This window comes from Poecilia latipinna, unplaced genomic scaffold (genome assembly GCF_001443285.1).
Source record: "Poecilia latipinna isolate Pla-1442-1.1 unplaced genomic scaffold, P_latipinna-1.0 Scaffold610, whole genome shotgun sequence".
Lineage (NCBI taxonomy): Eukaryota > Metazoa > Chordata > Actinopteri > Cyprinodontiformes > Poeciliidae > Poecilia > Poecilia latipinna.
The window spans coordinates 129,280-153,755 of NW_015113226.1; the positions used below are offsets into that span (position 1 = coordinate 129,280).

The 24,476-nt window shown below is 38.6% G+C and overlaps 1 protein-coding gene across 19 annotated transcripts in view; it reads right to left on the bottom strand.

The window, feature by feature from the left end:
• srcin1a (SRC kinase signaling inhibitor 1a) overlaps positions 1-24,476 on the bottom strand; it is a 116,187-nt gene that overhangs the window by 40,607 nt on the left and 51,104 nt on the right. For 14 of the 19 annotated variants that reach the window (XM_015042972.1, XM_015042969.1, XM_015042966.1 and 11 more), the window contains exons 2-3: positions 7,246-7,275; positions 6,021-6,385 (exon numbers count right to left, since the gene is read on the bottom strand). In XM_015042972.1, the coding sequence (XP_014898458.1) occupies positions 6,021-6,385; positions 7,246-7,275 (395 nt within the window). Of the gene's footprint in view, positions 1-2,282; positions 3,039-6,020; positions 6,386-7,245; positions 7,355-24,476 lie in introns of those variants that run through there. The other 5 variants (XM_015042974.1, XM_015042975.1, XM_015042970.1 and 2 more) reach the window with 3 other exon arrangements.

Sequence of the window (24,476 nt, forward strand, 5' to 3'; positions counted from 1 at the left end):
ACTGATATTTTTCCACAAGCCATGAAACTTGACAGATGCTTTTTTTTTATGAACAAGGGAGGTACATATCATTAGGTCTTGTTGTTTTATGCTAACTCCTCACAGCAGGAGATCATCTTCATTAAATGTATTCTGCTTTAGATAATAACTCATGTCTGGCACTTTTCTGGCTGCAATGTATTTGTGAAAACAGCAATAACTGCTTGGTAATTCAGAGGTGTACCTGATTTATTAATACTCAGTATTAGTTGATGTTTTCTTTCTGTTTTGCAGAAAACAGTTGGACAGTATCAAACAGAATATTCCAACATTTTAGATGCAGTAAAGCCAAAAATAAAGTAAATACCAACTTCAATGTACTTTTCTAATATAAATGTTGTTTTACTCTGATTAATGTGTTAATTTTATAATGAAAATGCAAACAACAGCACTTAACGCTGACAAAAGTATTCTAGCATTAAATAGCCCCTCCATATATATGTTCTTTGTAATTAAGCATACTTTGACATCGAGGTTTATCTGTCAAGCTGCTTCTTTTGTGAGTTTGCTCAGTCAGTTGCTGCATTCATATACGCTGTTTTATAAAAGGAGTCTTCTGGAAAAGAGCCAGAGCTTTGATAATTATGTTACAGCAATAGTAAGAACTTCAACAACCTGGAAACAAAGACGCAGCAGATAATGGCTGATTAACTGAGAAATCCAGTTGTTCCTTATATAGTACTTTAATATTAGAGGTATGTGAACATATAGGCTCAGACATATGCCAAAAGAAAAAAAAGACATCAAAATTTCAACCTACGCTTCTTTCTCCTTTAACATATAAATGACTCCTGACAAACGTCATAGCAGCTAGAATGAAAGACAACGCTTTGATGTAATGCTGTGAAAAAAAGTCTATACTCCTGCCAGCTGTGCTGTTTGTATTTTTCAAATGTTTTTGGTTGCTGTTGTTGAAGACAAAAATTTATTTTTTACACTCCTCAAGCATTGGTTCAACAAGTGTAAATAAGCTATTTTAAAACGCACTGGATGGATGAATTTGTTAATAATACCATGTTCTCTGAGGAGAGGTTGCGTTAGGGGTTAATGGGTCATTGATAATGGGTCTGTGTCAGGGACGAGCTAATCATGAGGTCTCTCCAGAGTAAAAGTAAACTGGCCTTGACTATCCGGTTATATTGAACATAACCAGAAAGTTTCATCATCTGCGGGGAGCCCAAGGGCATCATTTCAATGTTGTAAATAAAAGCAATTAATTTGTTATGACACTAAGAAGAATGATTTTGTTCTTACCCGCAAGACAAAATAAGTCAGAGACACCAGCTTTAATGGCGGAGAAGAAATTTGTGGTTTTGTGCATCTGTCTTTGGCAACGTCTGTTGCATTAATAACGTGCACTTGTGATGCTAAGGTAAACATATCTAATCCTTTCTGCCCGCTTTGCTGACAGAGGCAGATAAACACAGCTTGGACTTTGAGTTGTAAATACTACAAAAAGCAAACTGGAGAGGGTTTATTTGATTATGTTACCCCTGACAACCATGCAATTAAAGAACATTTTCTGTCGTAAGAGTACATTTAACAACTTATTCTATGCTTTGCTGCAAATTTACAAGCAGCTTCTTATGTCACTTTATGCCTTAAGCGGATAATTACTGCGGTCTATTTAAGATGTCAGATTAAACTTAGAACTGAGGGGTCAAATGCAACGCTCACTTCAGAAATGTGAGAATCATCTGCACAATTAAACATTCACACAGACACGTGCAAGTGGAGTCCAGCGAAGAAACGTAGCCTCAAAGAGTGGCGCGCTGCGTTACCTGACCTGCATGTAAAGCAGACTCTTTACTCCCTCCCTTCCCTCCTCCACTCTTTCTCATGTCGGCCTTTTCCCTGCCCCCCCCCCCCCCTCCGCTCCTCTCCATCTCACTCATTCTTACTCGTGCACCCTAAATCATCCTGTGGTCCAGTTTAGTTGCAACACAACAGCAGTTTCCGCTACCCATTCTAAAAACACAGATAATATCTGCACAGAAAATCAACCCCACGCTCGAAGGGAGACAAGAAAAGCTTTGTGCACAGCTTTTACTATCGTCCCCTCAGCTTTTGTCTGCTGTGGGTTTCCGCCTGCTGAGGCATATGCACTCTGTCACTACAACAACCACAACAAACATAACAGGCGTGGAATCTAATCCCAGCTGGCACATCCTTATCCCACACACACACACACGCTCGCATACACACTTCTCTGCAACAGCTTCCAGCTTCCAGTTAAATCTCACCTGCAGAGCACCTGTGCCTGTCCAAGACTCCAGTCACCCCAGACTGTCCATCAGGTGCAGAAAATCCTCAGCGCATTTTTTTTTTCTGTTTGCTCGTCTCTCCCTCCCTCTGCTTCTCTTACAAATCTCCCTCTTCCTCATTCAAGTCCCTCTCTTTCCCCGTCTCGCTCTACAATTGCACATGCGGCGGAAACTCTTTTTTTATTTAATTCATTACAACACCAGCCGATTAACTCCTTCACAGATGGGCGGTCGGGTCCTGCTGGTGCTGGTTAATTGGTCAGTGGACTGCTTGACTGCGACCACGAACCCCCGCCCCCTTCTGGCTTCCCTCCACGAGAGAAATGACAAGGAATCCTGGAGTCTGCTGCTCCCTCCCTGGTGCAGTGAAAATGCCCTGTCACTTCAGGATCCGTCTGCTCACCGTGCTGTCCCTCCACTCGTCAATCATTTCTGTCTTCATTATTGTCCCATTCTTTCTTCTCCACACAACCTGACCTTTGCAATACGATATCCCTTCGTGCCTTATATGGGAGTGGTTCCCAAGGCAACCGGGACTCCACCTGTCGTTCACCCACCCAACTCTCTCTCTCAATCCCTTTCATTCTCTCTCTCCTCTTCCCTCATGTGCTTTTCTGTCACGTCATTTCACCTGAATTTTCCCAAATTTACATACAGCAGCAGCGCTTACATGCCCTTTGCATGTTTGCTGCAGGGACGGAAACTGTGAAACTGGTTCTTACATAAGCTACACTTCAAAGGGGCAAAAATCATTTAAATGCTTAAATATGTCTTCCTTCACCTCACGGGATCCAGTTTTGACCCCAAGGTAACACTTTGCAGGATCTGCCAAGCAGAAACTAGCCAATACTCGACAGATACAACATAAAAATCCTTGCAATGTATCATAAAAACTAAGGGTGCATTCACATCGGCCCTGTTAAGTCTGCTTTAACCAAAATCTAGTTTGTTTGCCTAGGAAATCCAGTTCATTTGGGGAGATGTGAATGACATCACAGAGGTCTAGCTTCGGTTGAAGTGAACTCTGATGTGGTTTGGTTTGGATGCATATGTGTATGAAAAGCTGAGCAGAGGTCGCTCCAAAAAAATGAAGAAGGGTATGGTGCAGGGCAATCTGTTTGAATACAACCAAAACAAACTCGCTAATCTAGTGCTAGCAGGAGAAATGTTTTGTGCTCCTTTGGCAAAGTCAAACAAGAAGTCCTAGTTCAAATCTGACAGTACTCCATTTTTGTTTACATTTCATGAAGAAGGAACTTGTGGTCATGTCTCTTTTAGAAGTAATCGTATTTCCTTTAGTGGTTCTTGGTCCAGCGGCACCACAGGTGATGGGGTAAATGTGTTGACACAGTGCGGTGTGAAAGCGAACCACTCAAGCTAAAAATGTTACAAATGGTGCAATTTCTGTCCCCAGTTGAATCAAGTTTACCAAACTATCAAGTGTGAAAACAATCTAAGTGTCTTTAATGCACAGAAAAATAAATACAACATTTCAACAGCATAAAAATCGCCAATAATAATTGTAGAGCTGCAGCATCTACACTAAACAACCCGGGTCAACAAAAAATTTACCTTTTATGTAAATTCATTAAATAGAATAACAACAACAACAACGGTGATATAACAAAAGCACTTTCTTCACAGCCATAATCTTTTTTGTACTGATCATACTTCACAACTTTCTGCAACTTTAAGTCGATCTGTGGTGAGTTCAACTGACTGGACTTGATTTGGAATGGAAAACACCAAACAATAAAGCTGAAGAAACTGTCCTTAGACCCCTGAGACTTGATTGTTTCAAAACACAAATCTGGTGAAGGACATAAAACATTTTGGGAGGATGAAATTTGACAACCATTATTTGAAAATATAAAAAAACTCATAGGCAGAGAGTCTTTGCAGATAGGAATATCTCCAGAAGGTTATTGCATGCACTTTGCTTATGCTCTCCACTAACCAGTACTTAACATTAAAGTGGTCATATGGAGATGGAAACTTGCTTGAAGTTGGCAGAATCACAACTTAAAGATTACTGGACCCAGAGACACAAAACTCTCTGATGCGATGAAACCAAAATAAAGCTTTTTGGTCTGAACATCACAATTGGAGAGAAGAAGGAGGTACTACTGATCACAAGATATCTCTCTGTGTCTTATTTATGAAATATCTGTGAGTATTACAAATTTCCTTTGAAGTGATAATAATCCGGTTCCAATCCCGACACGAGTTTTCTCATCTTGTGCCTCAACAGAGAACATGGTAAATTTGCTTTGACAAAATCCCTTTAAACTTTGTTACGGTTAACTTATTCTATCGAGTTTGTAGTGAATCTAAATAAGCCATAAAATGTAGTCACTGTAATAGCCTTTTCCTACTTGCAACATCTTAGTAAGACCTCACTCATCACTGCTGTGGAGCGAGGAGTTGCCTGCTCCGTATCTGCCGAATAATAGTCCTGTGTTGGACTTCAGAGTGAAAATTCTTGCAAAAAACAGTCAGGGTAAATAAAATTGCTGTTCTTGGTCATGTTCAAAATGTCCCTTTAGGGCTACACTTTAAATATCCAAAAATATTTTTTTCAGTGTCACGGTTACATTCCGTACAGCTTGTGAACAAAATGTGGCAAAGAGAGCCAGAAAGATGCAGCACCAAACACAGTCTCTATTTCAGCAGTAAGAATCATTGCAAACATGGTTAGAAAAAGGTCATGAACAGGAAAAGGGCTGCAGTTCCTAAACACTGACTAGGGTGTGGCTGGCAAAGTCAAATTTAGAACAACAATAACATGGTATGTTTGTTAAAGGTGACCTATTAGGCGTCCTTGATTTGGTTAGGATAGGTCTATGAACTATACAAAGCATGTTCATTAAATTTTTTGCACAAAATCATTTTAGATAATGAGATTTAGTCTGCTCAGTTCTGCCAATGTTTACACTTGACTGTGAAAATGGCTGAAGGCAAATTCACAATTACACAACCGTCTATATTTGAAAAGCAGAAGTAGAGCCTCCGGCACAACCAATAAGAATGCAGCAAGTGGTTTCTGAATAGTAAATCAACAACAAAACACTTATCTTTTCCACCAGCCACCGTAGTGCGCACACAGCAGTAAAACCAGCTAACCAAATGTCCTGGAGCTCAGCTTGGGTTGCTACAGGCTGGGCTTCGCTGGGGTTGCTTTGCTTTGCTGGAGTTACTAGGTGAGAGGCAGTGCTTGCTGATTTGTGACGTTACATTCGGAAGGCTTTTGAAACTTGTAATTTCAAAAACCTGGTTTTTAACTTATTGTCAAAAACCAGCTGGGTTTTTTAAGCATTTGGGCTGTTTTTAGAAGCAGTAGAAACCCAAGTGAAAGTATAAAAATATGCCAAATGTGAATTTTGCATAAGATATTCCCTTTAAGTTAGGGACTTTGATACCATCAATTTAATACTCCCTAGATTAGAACCATGATCTGACACTTGAATCTGGACACGTCAACTAAAAACAGCTGCTTTAATTATCCAGTACAAGTCTGTTTTGTGTCCTTTAGAATGGACTATTGTTAGACTAACAGTGATATAATTCACAAGCAGCTAAAAAGCTGACAATAGTGCATCAGGAAATAAATGGAATTGCAGACACTTTTGCATCTGCCTTAAGTCACAAGTTAACGCAATTATAAAAAAAAAAACATATCTCAGGGCATCAGTAAAAATACATAACAAATATTATTACCTGTTCTCTAGCAGACCGATCCGAGGAGCCCCTCATGCTGGCATGGGATGGTGAGGGTGATGGTGGGTTGTGGTGGGGGCTGTGATGCGGATGCTGCAGCTGCTGCTGCTGCTGCTGTTGCTGCTGCTGTTGGTATTTGCTCTTCAGATGATCCATGAAGGCGTCCCTCTTCCGTTCCATGTCAGCCTTATGCAAGTTGGTCAGGGCCTCCAGACTCTGTGCGGCGCTGACAGTGTGGCGGTGCTCAGATGTGTGCACCAAGCCAACATTGGAGAAACGCCGGCCGCTGTTCCCCAGCGTCCTGTACTCTCGTGGATACTCCAGGTCATCTGTGGAGATCATGTGACTGCCGCCACGCTCGGGATCTAAAAGATGAGGATGGAGGAGGAGGAGAAGGAGAAGGAGGGATGAGGAAAAGGAAAAAAAGAGGTAAGAGGAAGGAGGGCGGAACGCGTACGGATGAGAGGCAAATTGCCACCCAAATCCGCATCCAGGAACATTTCAGGGTGGAGACATACAGACAGGCAGCAGACACACACAGGTGGAAACAAGTGAAGCAGAGGGGAGCAGAGAGGAAAAACGGCACAAAGGGGACAGGAGAGAGAAAGAGAGAGAAATGGGGTGGGATGTTAGACTATTTGCCACCAGGACAGAGCAGTTTCTTGCAGAATTATTGATTTCAAGTTCTAAGGGGGAAGAAAAATGAGAAAAGTAAAGTGCTTCTGCAATAGATCAAAGGCAGGGGCTCTAAGCTGAATTTGTTTTGTCGGTTATTCCGTTCTGATATGCCTGTTTGTCTTTAAGTGGCTCTCATGTTTTTATTTAGAAAACAGCCAAAAAGAAATGTCTTGACATTAAGTGATTGAAAGTCAGGTGGGAACATGTAGGAACAGGTACATCATTTCTATCATTACTCTGTCTTACTTTTCTCAGCAACTTCTCCCCATCATTCCCTCAGACACCCGTCACCCGCTGACACTTTCTTTACATGTTCTCACTATCTCTCTGTTCCTTCTGTCCATTTTAAGGACTCCCATCACTCTGACAGCACGTGGCCTTTTTATCAGTGCTCAATCTGACAGGCAATGCAGCCCAAGGTGGAAATCAGACAGGAAGAGAACAAAGACAGGCGGAAGAAGATGGTTACACATAAAATATGTGACTGGAATAGCAATGAACTTAGGAGGGGACAAAAAAGCAGGGAGCCATTCGCCCGGTGAGTTACCTTGCTTAGGATAACAGGCCCCAGCGTTGGCTAAAAGAGAAACATGTGAAGGGTTAATTTGTGTGTTTGTGCACAGATGTGCAAGCAAACACATCAGGTCTAGTTCATATGGCAATGGAAAAAGCTATCAAGGCATGATAGCACTTTCTCTGGGTTACCAGAAGGTGATGCATTATATATGCATCATAATGGATTCAAACAAGTTAACATACGGATGGTGGGATATGAATGCTGTTCGTCTTCCAATAACCTGCTGGAATGAATGATGATGATTATGCATTTTCACAGCAAAATTAAATTGCAAATTACCGTCAGTGATTAGGTGGGGAAAAAAATCAATTTTGCAATTCTGGTTAAATTAAAAGTGTAAAATAAGGCTAAAGAAAGCTGACCTCCTACACATGAAATGCTCATCAGCAGCAATAGGAATAGCTGAACGAGTGAGCAGCAGAGGAAGATTTCTCTAGGCAAAAGTTGCAATTAGACCGGTAATGTACAGAGGAGAAAGACAGACGTTTTCCACATAAAGGATAAACCGACACATAGAGTAAGTCTATTAGTCGGAGCAGGTCTGTGATAATTCCAGAAAAGTAGAACTCAAACAGCGTACCGATTCTCAACCCACTTCTCACTTTATTCACGCTCGAAGAGTTCTCGCACTTAAGCGTGATCCTCACTTTTAACACTCTGCCCTTACATCCTTCACATTATGAAGCGCTGATAAACTGAGTAAAGGGTGAGACAGAAAGGAATGACCTCCTGGCTAACAACATTAGGATTGAGTTCTGCCTTGCTCTCCAAGGCTGCCGGTCATATTCATCTAAACTCCCGCTTAGAGCTCCCTCCTATCTGGTTTACACTTCATTAGACTGGAGCTTATTGTGCATCAGCTAACAAGGACCTTACTCAAGGGTCTGATTACAATAGTGAGGAAAGCCGTGGCTGTGTGTTATGGCTTGTTAATGTGCCGGAGTGTCCGCAGCATGACAGTAAAAAGCTGACAAAGCAAAATGATGCACATACTATCAGCTGATTGGCTCCTTTTCTCAGATTCTGCCTTGGTTAGGCAGCCATTCATCACCGGGTAAAACCAGTTTGAACATCGCTGGAAAGTGGAGTGGGAAAATTTTAAAAAACTAACTGAAATGTGAAAACAATGGTGGCTGTTCTTATCTGGTTGTTTACATGTGAAGTTTCTGCACCTACACTACCAGTTACCGCCTTGCTGCGGAGACGGAAACGACATTAGAACTTTCAGATTAAGACTTAACAGTAACATGATAAAATTGAGGGTTTCTGCATAAGGTGCACTGTTTGAGAGGAGTTCTGCTTAAATATTCAACAGTACAGACAAAAGAAATAATTTGCAAAAGAATTCAAAATTTGTTTTTCAAAAACAGATTGCTGTAAGTTAATCACTGCTGAAGAAAAGAAGCCTGTTGTTTTTTGAGGGTTTTTTGTGATTAATTGTTTATATGAGATGATTTTATATGATTTTAAGGCATGTGAACAGTTGCTCTTGTTTTTTCTTCCTCCTCTTCAACATCCTCACTTCCTTAATCCAAACATGTTACCAGGGCTTTTCTTTGAAAGCACAGAAGACACATTTTGAATTTGAACTGCAGCCTGAAACACTCATGCATACTTTGGGGTATGTGTCGTTCTCCCAAGTTGGGACACTGATCTCTATGCTTAAGGGGCCAAGCCATGGGCATATAAGTGTACCTATTGGCACGAAGAATGTCGACTGTTTTAGTTGCTTGGTGAGATTTTTCTTGCTGAGGCCACAGTATTTAGCAGTCTGTCGTTCCCCTACTTTCTATCACTGTTGTGAGAATTTGTCTCTATTAAAGGAGACAAAGAAAGTACTGGAGAAGACACAAATAATATGATTTTGATTTGTTTGAACATTGAATGCAAGTGTTCAATCAAGAAATAATAATATACATTTGACTCTTTCTTCACCCTCTGTTGAGCACCGTCTGCTTGTAATGTTGCATACTTTTCAAGCGTACCAAAATATTTTACAATAGCCAAATTATTTCTCATATAAATTTTCACATATATTCTTACTGAACTGGTGTGTGTGTATTATAAGAAAGATAAGGTTTGAAAATGGAAAAAAAAAAACTAAACATATAAGACCTTGTTTGAAGGACCAGAGTGATGAGTTTTTAAAATATGTTTGTCTTTTTGAAGTTGTCAGGTCTGCCAATGTTTTAAATGCAATAATGGAGAAATCCCGCTAGTCAGCCCATTATGTGTTTTGTTGTTCCATTTCACTCTTCAGGAGTTTATCTAAGCCTGTGTGCCTCTGGATGAATAACAACAATAGCAGCGCTGAGGTGTTTCACATCCAGAATGTCTGTTTTCTACAAAACAAAAGCCTGAAAGAACTGTAATCACGTTCGTGTTTTTGCACAGCAATTATTACTGTGCAAAAAAAAGAAGTTCTTGTGCCAAAATATAGGTTGGGATAACAACTTTGTAAACACTCAGCACAATCAACTCTGTTGTGCTAAAAAAGGAATATTTCTTTATAAAACGTGTTTTGATTTCTACCCTAAAAACTTTTCAAACTGCACTCTATAGAGCCGGGCTGCAACACTGTATGAAAAGGCCCTATCTTAAAAGCAGCAGAAGTAGAAGAAGTTGTGTGGGTAGGGATATAAGAAAAGAAAATGGGAACAGGTTATTCTTTTTGTATTCTCAACATTCACAATGAATACATTTCTACATAAGTTGGAAGACAACAACGGTGACAGGCAAAACAATGAGGGCCCACGCAACGGCAGCGTAATTTAAAACACAAATGTGAAAAATGTTGGTGAAAAAAATAAACGCTTTAATGCAATACAGAAACGTCTGCATTTGACTCTGGATCTAACGCTGGATTAATGTGGACACTCGGAGACGAAGAACATGTTGCAGCGCTTTTTTGATCCACTGAATAATTAAGTGCCTGAATGAAAAGAGAGCCTGCTATCTGAATTGATAAGACCAGTGACCTCGGCCATCGAGATCCCAGCTCCACTTGAAGATCAAGGAATGATCCAGGGTCTGATCAAAAGCTTTTACCTGGTTAAAAGAGAGCAAGCGGATGGGCATGGAAAGATAATAGAAGACAAATGGGCTGAGGGAAATTATGATCTTAAAATGATGGATTCTGCAAGATAAGAAAAAATAACTTGGCATCTCAACTGTAATTGCTGCTTCTGGCTTATGGAAAACAAACTGTATGAAACCTTCTCTCAGCAGTGAATAGGTTTAAATGTTTGATCTTTTTCATAGAACTTGTAGACTTTTCTTCACAAAGCCACCCTTTTCACGGTTTAAGTCACCAGTTTGCACCGCCTTCGGTTGGTTATTTATGCATACAGCTTGTGACACGAACCAATCGCCAACACACCCACAGAAATTATCAAAACACACATTTGAATATTCAGTCTTTCTAAATCCAAACCTTAAACCAACTAACTCAGAAAGACAGCATTTTTTTTTCGAACCTCAGTGTCAGGCTACACGGGGAACAGGACTTTAAAGTCAGGATTCAAGGATTCTCCCTCATTATATGCAGACTTACACAGTATGGAGAATCAGAGAAAGTGGTTTGAGTGCTTTGATGGATTTGGAAGCGGCAGGAACCGCAGCTTTATATTTTGAGGGTGTAGTACGAGTGGGTCAGAATGAGCAGGGGAATGTACAAGAGTCTTCATGTCTCAGAGCATGATAAGAGAGCCGCAGGCTGCAGCTCTGGATACAGTAGTTAAATCTAATTTCACAGGTATTTTAAACATTCAAATCCCTCCTGAGGCTAATGACTAAACATTGTTTTAAAGGGGCCACATATCCCTTACATCTATTAGCGACACAGGTGTCTGAAGAAATTACAGCTTCCTCTGGCAACCTAATTAGTCTACAGCTTATGTAGCCATTGATGCCTATTTAACACTTCTGTTTTGTTTTATTACAAACACAATCTTCAAAGTTCTTAGAAGGAATTTATGTGACAAGCCTACAAAAGTATCCCATTATTGAGAAGTGAAAGGAAAAGGATACATTACCTCCAAATGCTTTTCTTCAGTTTCAAAGTTGACTGAGCTAACCTGTGCATATTTTAATCTCAGTATAAATGCAACTATGCTGTGAAGCCCTCAGTAAAACAGAATCAGGAGGATCAAGAGACACACCAAACAGCTCAGAGATAACATTACAAATAATCTTAATAATCTTAAAGCTGGCTTAAGCTATAAAAAATTGTATATTGAATCTCAAAATTGATCTTATAAATGGCAGATTTTGTTGTAAAATAATTTTCTTTCAACCAAGGAGTGTGTGATGGAAATAGAGGTATTGGAATTGGAATGAAATCATAAGAAAGCATTTTAGAAGGGGCAGTAAAATATATTTATGTTTTGTTGAGATTAGTAAATTAGTTAAATCATTATGATTACTATTAGGTGTTGAGATGCTTTACCAAGGCCGAGAAAGAGTCACACGCTGTTAGACAAAGGGCCCATAGTAAAGAGTTACATTTTTGATTCTGTTAGACACCAAGGTCCATTTCTCACGAGAAACAGAAACTTATCAGGCCACAGAGGCATGGTATGATTTCAGGGAGTGTCTTCCGTCCATATAATCAGCTGCCCTCCTCTTTCTCCTCAGACGCTGCACAGACTTTTTTAGAAACTCTTCTCGGATGTAATGGTAAAGTGTCTCCTTTCAGCGCTGAAAGTTAATAAAATAAGTAAAGTCTGAATGCTTTTCTTGGCTGATTTTATGCTCCGTGTGTCAATACAAATTATGATTCATCGATTGAGATTCTAAATCTCAACAGTTTTTATTTACATTTCAATAAAAAGTGATATGTCAGAACTTGTTTATACCCTTCTCAATAGTCCACAGAAGAATTGTTCTGGGCATTGCAGCAATCAAACCTCTTTAATAATTTATCTTTGGTGATGAGCTCCAACTGTTTGAGATTGGAAAACCTTCTTGCTTTCACCCTAATCTTTAGCTCTCCCCATATATTCTGGATCAGATTCAAGTCTGGACCCTTGATGGGGAGCTCCAAAATATTACTTTTACTTACAGTCATTAGAAACATGTTGGTATTTAGTATTATTCTACACCTGAATATTCCAGATATTTAAATAATTTTCTGCTCGAATGTACCACAATTTGAACATCGCGCTGTACACCAATTAATCCATCATCCAAAAATGAAAGAGTACAGCACAAATGCAAACCTACTAAGACATGGCTTTCCTAAATAAAACAGCAAGGTAAGGAGATCATTAATCAGACAAGCAGCAATGTGTGGTGGAAAACTAACACTGCACAACATCCTATACACAACAACCCTAATATGACAAACATGGTGTTAGCCGACTCATTGTGGGGATGTTTTTCTTTAGCATGGACAGGGAATCTGGGTGAATTTGATGGAGTAATAATAGAGATAAATCTTAGGCAATCCTAGACAAGACATGTTATATTCTGCAGTAGGGCTACAGTGGATTGGCTTTAACCCAGGAATATCTAAGTTGTAGTGGAAAAAAAATGCAAATTTTTATTTAACCTGGACAAATTTAATTCAACAAATTAAATGTAAGCAACACATTTTTTGATTGCTTTTGAATAAAAAAAAACATTTAGAATAACAACACCGTTGAAGTATTTAATGTATATCAATACACAGCAAGACAAACAATATGAATGCTTATGTGACACAATAAGACCAAGAAGACAACTGCTGTTCTAATTTTAAGCAACATTAAACTGAAAAAAAGCTTGAATATTGTTTTTGTTTATTAACAAAACAAAGCAGAGAACAGTATCAAAATTATCTATTATGTAAAGAAACATTTATAAAAGGTCCACTAAAGAGTGCATAAGAGCACAAAAAGCATCAATAGTCTTTTCAAATTCAAATTCAAAATACTTTATTAATCCCAAAGGGAAATACAATTTTGTTGTCAGTTGTCTCTTTGTTGTTTTGTGTTTTGTGCTAAATTAAGGCCAAAACCAATTCAAAGAAATTTGTTGAATTTATTTCGATTGGTGCAAATCATCACTGTTGTTTCTCCATGAGTGACTTAACGATGTTTTATATTTTGTAAAGCTTGTGGTATGGCCATTAAGTCTGTTGTTTTGCAGACAGCTACAGAGTAAAAGCGACTCCTCCTCTCTGACACAGAAACTGATTTGCTGCAAGGCATAAACCAGCTCCTTGTGGACTCCTGGCTGAGAGAGCATGCAGGACACAGAGACTGGATCAGGAATACTGAATCAGAGAATAATGGCGGTGGAAGTAAAGTCAGCAATGTGCAACTCAGGCTCTTCTGTTAATGCTATAAGGAAAAAGAAATTAGCTAAACTGGAAGTGGTTGGCACTCGTAGAGCCATGCTCTATAGGGGACAGTTAAAACAAATTACTAGAAGAACACAAGAAAGGCTGAACAAAGCACTTTAGCAACAGAAGAGGCCGGAGTAGCTGCTACTTTGAATCATGTAATCCACAAAAAGACAGATCTACAATATAAAAAAAATTGAACTTAAGCATGCATTGAATGTGAGCCATTAACTAAGATTTAACCAAGAATGTTTGTCAACCATCAGCTACTTTACTTTTGAGATAAACAGATGGTATGACCCCTGCAAGGAGCACTATGTAACTCTGTATAGTGTTCCTGCTCCACAACTAAATTTCAGTGACCCTCTGAAATGACTCAAGGAAAGATGTTGCTTACTACAGGATTTTTCTAAATCTCTCCATAGGGTGCCAGTTTGTTAGGTCCGTTTGTTTTACTTATAATTTCATGTGACATTGCTACCCTTCACTGTCAATTTTTCCTGCTAGATTTGTTTGATTTACACTTAAAGTAGAAAGTTTATGGCTTAAATTCAATTAAAAATTAAACATAAATTAGTATGCAAACTACCTTCCACCCTAGATCATCTCAAAAAGCTGAGAAGCACTCACCTCTCCTGCTACAACAGGAGAAGCTAGTTAAGAGGGGAAAAGTAAAGCCTGGCAGACAGAGTGAGCCATCACGGGAAGGTCAGCAAGCATGTGTGAGCTGCTGGATGTAATTACAAACCAAGGCAATCAAAAGGCTTCGGGCATCTTAACATAAAACTAACACAGACAGCTGCATAGAAGGTGATGCCAGTACTTTCCCTTGATCTTTAAAACACAATAAAGATGCCAGATCCAACTTTTTACCTCCTGCTCTCCTCTATTTACAATGTTTTCCTACCAGCAAGACCTGCCTGCTTATGATTTTTCTTTGCCCAGTCAACACTTGTGAAGAGTGTAGACAGGCAGCAGTAAATATGGCTCTTACCACAAACCTGTTAATAAATAAAATCCACCACAGAAAGTTACAGTTAGCTAGAGGTTCAACTGAAACGCCTCTGGGGCGATCTGTAGCACAAATCTACCGATGTGTGTTTACTCAGCTGAAGGAGACATGAGAGAGACGGGAAGAAGGGAAACAAAATGAAGAAGATAGACACACCTATTTGTTTCAGTTTCAATTGTGATAAAAGCTGGGCAGTAGCAGGTGAGAACACTTTCCAATTACAACCTGTTGTTAAATCAGGGCAGAAGACACATGGGAGCGCCTATCGGTGTGAAGAAGACATGTCACTCATCTCATTATAACAGTACAGATACGATTCTCTCACAGGGAAAACCCTACAGCCCCTGAGCTACCTTCAGTAACCAGCTGCAGAAGAACCCTTATGTTCAGAGTGAAATACAGCATAACTGGGGAAACAAAATAACAGGCTGCAGATCGCAATGCCTCTGATAGTTTTACACTCAATTATTTCAATTCAACAAGTGACGCTTTAAACCAAAACTAAAATTGTTGACTTGTCACATCACTCCAGAGTATTCCTATCAAACAGTAACCCAGACAGATATTTAGACAAAAAGGAAAAAAAAAAAAGCTGCACAATTCATTGCACTGCTGAGCCGGCGATGAAAGAAGCAACAAAACGAAACATCAAAGCAAGACTTTACAGTCGGGGAAATGTCATCACCTGTTGCACCATCCACCTGGTGTTGCTTGTTTAGAAAACAACAGGGGAGTAAACTACAGTATTAGCGTTTGTTAAAATACTAAATAAAGGTTTAATTTCTGTTCATTCTTAACCAAGAAGCTTGTTTTCTGTAGAAATGTTCCAGTAAGGACTGAATTCAAACTGAAAACAGATAATACCACGAAATCACTGCAGTAAATAAGCAAACATATCTGTATTTTTCCATACAGTATTATGGTTATTGCAATGAAAACAAAACCTGTTCAAACCCACACACACACGCACGCACGCACGCACACACACACACACACACACACACTCTCACATAATAAAAAACATAGGACATCTTCTACTATGACAGTAGTTTAGTGAGATTCCCTGGACAGGAATGCTGCTTTTGACCCTGTCTCCACAGACCGCTTTCCTTCTACTAAACTTTCTATTAATATGTTTAGATATCACACTATGTGAACATAGCAAGGACAGTTTGTAGCTTATCCTTGTTATTATCTGCAGAAGGGTTGCCACGTATGCCCTGTTACCACATAAGCCTGTAGCTTTTGCCTTTCAGAAAAAACGGAAAAAATGTTGAACAATGTCACATACATAAATAAATAAATAAATAAATAAATAAATAAATAAATAAATACATAATCGTATTAGGTTATAATGAAAGATTCCCACAATCACAATTGTTTTTAGCTTCATGCACAGCCCAAAGATATGTTAGAAAAAGTGAAAAAGTGTAGAGATAACGGGATAATTTCAATAAACTGAAAATTGTTGTGGTGGTTGTACTTCTTTGGAATCTTTCTCTTGTACTGTATGTTGAATACTAATGTATAATGTTTGTTTTGCTAGATTAGAGTGTTTTCCCATTTCTCTCCCCAGATCACAAAGTCTGTAAGACACTGTAGGAGATTATTGTACATTTAACCATTAATTTCTTAAAAGAAAAAAATAAAAGGCTATGGCTAATGGACTCTTAAACACCATCTGGAATTCCAGGGAGAAAAAGAAGAAAATCATTTCTCTGAATGTTTAGAGGTAAGCAATGTTGTAAGTTGATTGATTTTAAATAGGTTACACATTGGAGAAGCAAGGTAATCTCTTTTTTGTTTGTTTTTGAACATAAGAAGACATTTCAGAACCAAAGTAATGCTCTTAACAAGATTATCATTATTAAAATATCTTTTTGGAGGGCTCTAAACCTGATTTGTGCTGCTGCTATGTGATGTGAGCCTGAGGTTTAATGATGACAGGCAAAGTTGCACTAAATCTTGTCAGACTCGCTGCTAATAGAGCTGCTTGCCTGTTAAGGTTACCTGTTTAATAGGGCAGGATTACTAAGCTGGCTCAGGCATTGAAATTAATTGCTGCCTCTCTCAAAGCAGACCTGCTTTGAGCATCTTCTTGCTGCCAGTCTCACTACCAAACATAGTCAACAGAATAACCTAACCAGTAATCTCAGATACCCACACATTTATTGTCAGATTAGTGAGGCTTTTGCCAATGGTTTTCAATCAAATTGGTGAATTACATTGCATGCTGAGATTCATCAAATGCTTGCATGAGCTGATTACATGAGAACAGATGCAAGCAGCAGTGATGGAGAAGTGCCCAAACACGCGGGTAATGTTAGAGATGGGACACATTCAGCAGCACGAGTGAAACAGAAGCGAATGTTCAAGCAGTGACAGTGATACTAGCAATTAGCTGGATTTCGCTCCATGGCAGTATGATTTGAAAATGCCACTGTGTAGGATTTGATATTAAACTCAAATGCTTGGCTTTATGTCTGCCATTTAAAAACCAGTTAATGGACTGTAGATTCTGACGACTTGTCTTTCAACTTTATTTTAAGTTGCTCTTGGTGCTGGGTTCAGCTGGTGGCAGGAGCACCAGCATGTGTGACAGGACGGAGCTTCAAAAGACACTAAACGTTGTATTTTACAGAAACGATCGATTAGAAATCTCCTTGACATTTTTCGCTTCTTTGTACTCTAAGATGGACAATATTTCTTGTCCTCTACCTGGAAGACTCACCATCTGCAGTCACAAAAGTGCTATTTTTTTCTGAAATTGTAAGAAGAATGGAAGCCACATTGATGGGAATTATCTTGACAAGGTAATTGGACCACTCTACCAAGATTTTCTTTAATTGGAACAGCAAGAAGCAAGAAAAAATGACCTTAAAAAAAAAAGAATCAATTAAAACAACTGGCAATTATCTCTGCAAAGACTGGCATCATTTTCTGCTGCAGATTCGTTGCCTTAGCAACAAGTCAGCTGTTAAACAAAGCCGTTTGCAGCCAACACACATGCACACAAACATATTGAAACAGCAAGTGTATAGATAAAGGATGCACAAGCGTCACATGGCGAAGGCGTAGTCGGTGACAGATGCGAAACAAGCAGGGCATCTTAGATTACAAGTTGTCCTGTCAATACGGCACCCATAGATCTGTGTTTTGATGCAGATCGTCATTTGTCAAAGTGTACACTGCATGCTGTGCTGTCGACCAGCTTTGGAAAAGACAAATTGGAAAATCAAAGGAGAGGGATGTGCATTTCCCCTCAGCTGTCGTTCAGAACATTTTATATAATATTAAACTAAGCTCTTTCATCACAAAGTAAGACTTTTATCTTCTGTATTAAAAATGGCATCTGAGGACAGTGAGATCAGAAACTACATGTTGATATAAAACAAGTTGGAAGTTAAGTGAAAACTTTAATATTTGAGAAGGAAACCAGCCTTTTTGTCATACTTCCTGTGATCTGTATAGGAATAGGAAGTTAAGTGGCACACAGCAGTCCCTTGTGGGGAGTTAGTGTAATTGCTCGTCCAGTCACAGAGGACAGTGTAAAGAGCAATTCCCTTCAAAACAGCAACTCTAGCTTCAAATTTAATTTTTTTCCTGTGCACCCTGGCTGTTAATAATTTGATGCAACTTTATACTTAAACTTCACTTTTCTTCTCTGTAGGTATCCCAAAAAAAAAAAAAAAACTTGGAGAAAATTACTTACAGCAAATGCATCATAAATAGATGTGCTTGTTTGCTTCAGTTTACTTTAGGGCCATTACTTGGCAAACAGTTTCTAAAAAAAAAACATGTAAATTTTCTTTAGTTTGAGTGTTCTTCTTGTTATGTACTAAAAATATTCTCCAAGGTCAGTATAACTAAGTTCCCCTGACAATATCAGACTCAAATGAGTATATTCCATATGTGAGCACCATTTTCAATCTACCGTGAAGTAATGCAAACCATATGTGAGCTCCTGTTTTCCCATTTATTCATCACTTATTCATTGATCTTTGTGTACACTAACATAAGCTGACTCTCTACTTTCTTCTGCTCTCTGTTTGCTTCTCTGTCTCTGGTCCCAATGGTGCTGTGTGTGTTTCAGGCGCCTCATTTGGGTGTGCAAAGAGAGGAAGAAGGGGTGTGGCAGGCATGCAGATGGCGTGGGGTTCTCCTGTGATCTGTGGGGGGGCCCAGTTGGCACGAACAAAGAGGAGGAGATGACGAGTTCGATGTTAACAAGCTGTCACTCAGAGCGCAACGCAGCGCCCACAACAAAAACAACAGTGACAAACCCCTGACAACACTTGTGTGATAAACAACAACCAAGTAGGCATGCAGTGCTGCTGTATCTACTGAGTAGAGGTAATAATACCAGCATGTGAGGCCAAATAAAAAACTATGAATCTAAAGCTAAATTATTTGCACACTTAACAAAAATGTGTTTAAAAAAATAAATAAATAAATTTAAAAAAAAAAACATTTTTAATCCAGTGGAATAATAAAGGAATGAAATTTTGGGGTGCTGTACTTGTTGCCTATAAAGTTTGAATAATCTTTTTTTAGCTACTTTAATAAAATGTTTGTGACAGTGTGCACATAGTTGCTTTAAAACATCATTATGAGAATGTGCCCATTAATAGAGAAATGTGTTTTTCATAACGTTCATCTAGCTTTGTAGCATTTGAGGTCAAAGTGATTGCTTTGAAATGTGTTTTCATCAACATAACCCTCTTCGGGTACGTCAGTTTTCTCTGATTTTTAACATACATTGTATTAAACTGTAACCCAGGGCAAAGTCTGCACAAATGTCAGCTAGTGACAGCATGCAGCTGTTAAGACTAAACATACAGCAGCCAACACTGTACATGGAGTCCATGTTCAAGTGCATGACAAGCAGTCATGTACTTGTACATGGACTCCATTGGCAGGAAGTTGGCTTTCGCATAAAACTAAACGAGGCATCAGCTTCCCATGGGGTTGTGTGGAGCTGTGGAGGCGTTGGTGTGTGTTTTGGGTCATAAACACACACAAACAATGAGTAAATTCTGCCTAATTGCTCTTATTTACTGCTTTGTTGCTTTTACACCTTTGCACTCTTTATATTGCATTAAGGAGCAACTCAGAACACAGAGATTTTGATCTCTGACTAAGGAAAAAAAATTGAGTTTATCATTACCTGGTCGATTCAACGTTATTTTTCATTTTTTCTTAATTTTAAGGATTTTAGTGCACTATTTTACCAAAACAAATGCTTTGACCACTATTCCTATTCAATTCACACACAGACTGAATATGTAAGCTTTTGAAGCTCAAGCAGAACGCCTTTGAAGGGGGCTTAGATACTTAGAGAGAACACACAAGCATTTAATATGAACAGAGACATCAGGAAATGTCTTTTTTGTGATTGTTCCCCCTTTCTTCACGCCACCTGTTGGGTGAATGACACTCGAATTTGACAGTTGTTAAATGTTCTGCTCCAGAGCCCCAGAGCACTTGGCAGAGCGGCCCATCACTAATCCAGCCAGCACAAGGACTGACTTACAACTAGCTGAAACACAAAGACAGAGAGAAAGAAGAGGTGGAAATCTGAAAGACAGACAGACAAAACAGCTACAGACGGAGATATAAGATGACTATATAGGTGGTCAAACTCAAAAAGTCTCAAAATATTACAGAGACATCTGGGGACGGCATAAAGAGGTTACCAGGGATTGATACATTTGGTGAGAAAGTGGGCCAGGATGAGGTGTGAACACAGAAAAGAAAACAGTCCTAAAAAAAATGGAAGAAAATGCATTGAGACCGTGGGTCTGCAAGAGTGTTTGGGGGAAACAAAATAAGCAGTAGAGGGTTTACAAGGTGTCCTCTGAATCCATTTGTCTCCCAGAGACTCATTAGTGTTTGTGAGAGGGAGTCCGGTTATAAATAGGCTCCGGAGTGTGTGTTTGACAGGAGGGAGTCTAGAACTTGACGGCGAGAAATTAATCTCACAAGAGAACTCCCAGAGGATGTATGAAGAGACCAAACAGACGGATATCCCAAAAATAAGCGCACTCCTTTTTTAAATGGTCGGCGGCTCCCATCAAAAGTTTCTTTGATTCCCGCCACAGCATTTATCTCATCTACAGTAAAAAAGTGCCCTTATAAAGCACTTTTAGGGTGTTTGTGAATGATGTGAACAAATCATTGCAGAAAGGATGTTTATTTCACTGTATCTTTTAAACAAAACAAATTAGTTGCATTTTAAAAAAAGATGGACTATGGATACTTATTTAAGCAAAAAGTTCTTAGTCCATAAAAATAACCTTCATTCTAGGATACTGGATAGTTTTGAAAAGAGTGCAGCATTTTACCATGGTGTTTGTTTGCCTCTGCTGCTGCTTTGTCGTTTTTCTCCCTCTTTTTTTTTAGCTCTTTATGCTTTGGGAATACTTGCATTTTCAACAGGAAAACATATCTGTCAATTCAAGTCTTGAGACTCTGGATCTCTGTGGTAATTAAAATGCAATTACGGGGCCATCTAACAAAAAACTGAATATCACCAAGCAGTTAAATTATTTTAATGATTAATTTTAAGTAAAATACACATATGAATTTATTGCAAATTTCATGACATATTTCATACTTATTCTGCAATTTTTTATGATTACGGCTCGCCGGGTAATGAGAACAACATAAAATTTCTTACAAATTATGAAGATCGATACATTTTTAGGCATTACAAATGCTACAATCATAGGGAAAACTATTCAAGTCCTGTATCAACATATTTAAAAAAAAAAAAAAAGTGTGAGCGGAAGAAAAAACTGTGGCATAAAAAAAAGCTGCACAAGAAATGGTTGCCATGAGAGAATAATGAAGCCAAGCCAACTCAAGCTAAAACTCTTACAGCCCTTGAGATAAGAAACTTCTGAGCCAGACATACAGCCAGACCTGGGCTAAGCAGAAAAAGCTTAACTGGGCCAAATTATTCTTTTAATATGAAAATTAAGGTCCCAGAATTTAGAAAAAGAGTGGAGAGCCAAAACAAAGGACTTGGCATCTGCCCACACTGCTAATGTGATCAATACTTAGCTTAATGACCATCACTGCTCTTGATTGGCTGACAAATTCGCCTGGCTTAAACTCCAAAAAGAATCTATGTAGTGATAGAAGGACGATGAAAGACACCAGGCCTCCTTAAAATTTCAGCAGAGCCACAAGCTGACCGTGCTATGCTGCAACGGTGCAGTAATTCATATAAAAGAAGTCCCAACAAAGGATTACGTGCATATGGTAAGTTTTATTTTGTTAAAAATCTTAATTGATTGCAGGTAATATTTTAAACTACAGGAAAACTGAATGTTGTGTTTGCATTAGATTTAAGTCTTGAAGTACGTCAATCTGTATAACATTATGAGTAATTCATGCATTTTTTTAAAAATTAATTATTGAAATAAACTAGTTGAAAATCTGCCCACTGTCATTAAAAGTTGTGGCAGTTCCTGACAAACACTCTAATGTCTACTTCTGTAAATGGCCCCTGAAGTAGACACAGCACTACCCTGCTATAACCACCCACCCAGCAGCCGCTGCTGAAATACTCAGAAGAAATTCAGTCTCCTTGATCCTCACTAGAGATCCTTTAAAGAAAAAAAACCCTACGTCTGACCCCAGTCTAACCCGAGTGTCTCTGGCTCTGCTAGACGGTGGGTGATCGTCCAGACATAAAGCTGTAGCTCAGCCCAGGGAATGACTAAAAGAGGCTTAGAGTTATGGCTCAATCAGAGGCTGAATACACCTGCAAGCTGCGAACCCACAGCTGCTTTCAAAGGACTGTGATGAAATATTTATGGTAACTGTGACCATTAGAGACACAGGAGGACTTGACTGCTATAGCTGTAGATGAGGCTACTTTACTACACTTTCACAGAGTAAAAGTATCAATCTGAAAGTAGTGATGTTTCTGTTATTGATACTAAAAGCTGATGTACCTATACTTACTCTTTCCTTTCACTACTTAGTCATTTAAAGCAGAGTAGATTTTTTTGGGATCTAGACAAACAAAATTTTTGTTGCACATATCCAGAACAATCAAGAGTCTCAAAGTTTTGTTTGGCATTTGCAACAGAACTCTGTTAAAACTCTGACCTGTGAGGGTCTGGATGCCAAAAAGTTTGTGAAATGGTTCCTGTGTTATTTTTAAGTGTGCATTTATCTGTATCTATGTTCCTCTACCGGCACTTTCTGTGTTTTCCCATTTTACCTCAGTCTGTTTCTGCACTTAGAGCCTTTACCAATCAAAAACACGACAAACATTCAAGAATTTAGCAACTATTTACCAGATATTTAGTGTCGAAAAATGTCAAAGACCAAAAAGGGTAAAAATATGGAACTTGATTTTAGTAAGTGGCCACTAACACACATCCAAATGATTGATGAAAGTAACTTTAACTGTGGGACGTGCAAACATAGGCAACCATTTGTAACTTGAAAGGTCAATACCATTTTTTTTTTTTTTTTTTTTTACATTTTGCTTTTGCTGTCAACGAACTGCCCTAAAAATGCTGTTGTTTATGGCAGAGCTTTAAGCTGTAATTCTAGAAATAATATACATCTGGTTTTATAATTCATGACCAGATCAAGACAGGAAAACAGAGAAAAGGAAATATGTTACCACTATTCCCAAACTAACCTCCAAAAATAAACGTGAACTTAGTATGAACTGATTAAGTAATTTATTCATTAGAAAAGCTTGGAGACTTTTATCCCCAGTGTAGCCACACTTGGTAAAACAGCAAGTAATTCTTAAAATATCATGTTCTTTTTAATCTGTAATGGTCACAGATATAAAATTATGAATATTAATTATAAAGATCAGAGTTAAAATAATTAAGAAGTTACAGTTTAACTGTTAACTTTTTATCAAATGCATTTCCTAAAGCTTAAGAGAAGATCACATTGATGTATAATTTAAGCTATAGTGATTTGGGTAATTTTCGTTCATCTCCAAGATTTAAAAATAATATGTATTTTCATTAGTGATGCAATCATAAAGGATTATTTTCAAATGCAAAGGTTTAGCCAAAACAAATTATCTAAATACTCCTGGTGAAATAAAGGTCTCACTGTGGACTGCCACAGACGAAGTAAGAATTTGATCTTTAGCTTATAGCAGAAATCCTTGAACCTACAGGTTAACTAACAGGAAATGCCCTTAAGCAGAAAAACTAAGGCATTACACTTTCTCTGTAAACAGCATTAACTTGTGATCACATTGAGAATTAACTGTAAAAGCTTCCCTGCTGGGGATAAGTGAAGAATTGCATGTTTTATTTGACACCAACATTGCTTTGTCATGTTAAATTATCATTTAGCACTAAAAATGTTCTTCATGGAATATTGTGTTTAGTGCATCCATTTCTAAGAACATCATCCATATACACAGCTCAAAACTCAGCAGTGCAGGTAAAACAATTTCTCTAGAAAATTGCGGCTGCTGATAGATTCTAAAAATAACCCGAAAACTGGTGGTGAGAGTGGATCCCCACAGAGAGAGAACTACTGTAAAGTCAGAGGTCGAACGTTTGTGTCGTCTCAACGTGACTGCCAAGGAAAAAGGAAAATATATCAAAGAGAAACCACACTTTGAGGGGAAGATGGAGCTCTCAGAAATACTGCCAAAAGCCCTTCATCATCTCCTCTCATATTCCTCTTCTCAACCAGTGTCACTCTTACGTTTTCCGTTTTCTTCTCTGTGCTTTTGACACACAAGGTTCCTGAAATTCAAGCAGCATTTCAACCATTCCTGGAGAAAAACTGCACACAAAAGCTGCAAATGTTAACGAATTGCTGGTAATGTAATCTTTGAATGAGTGCATATTCGGCCTCTGA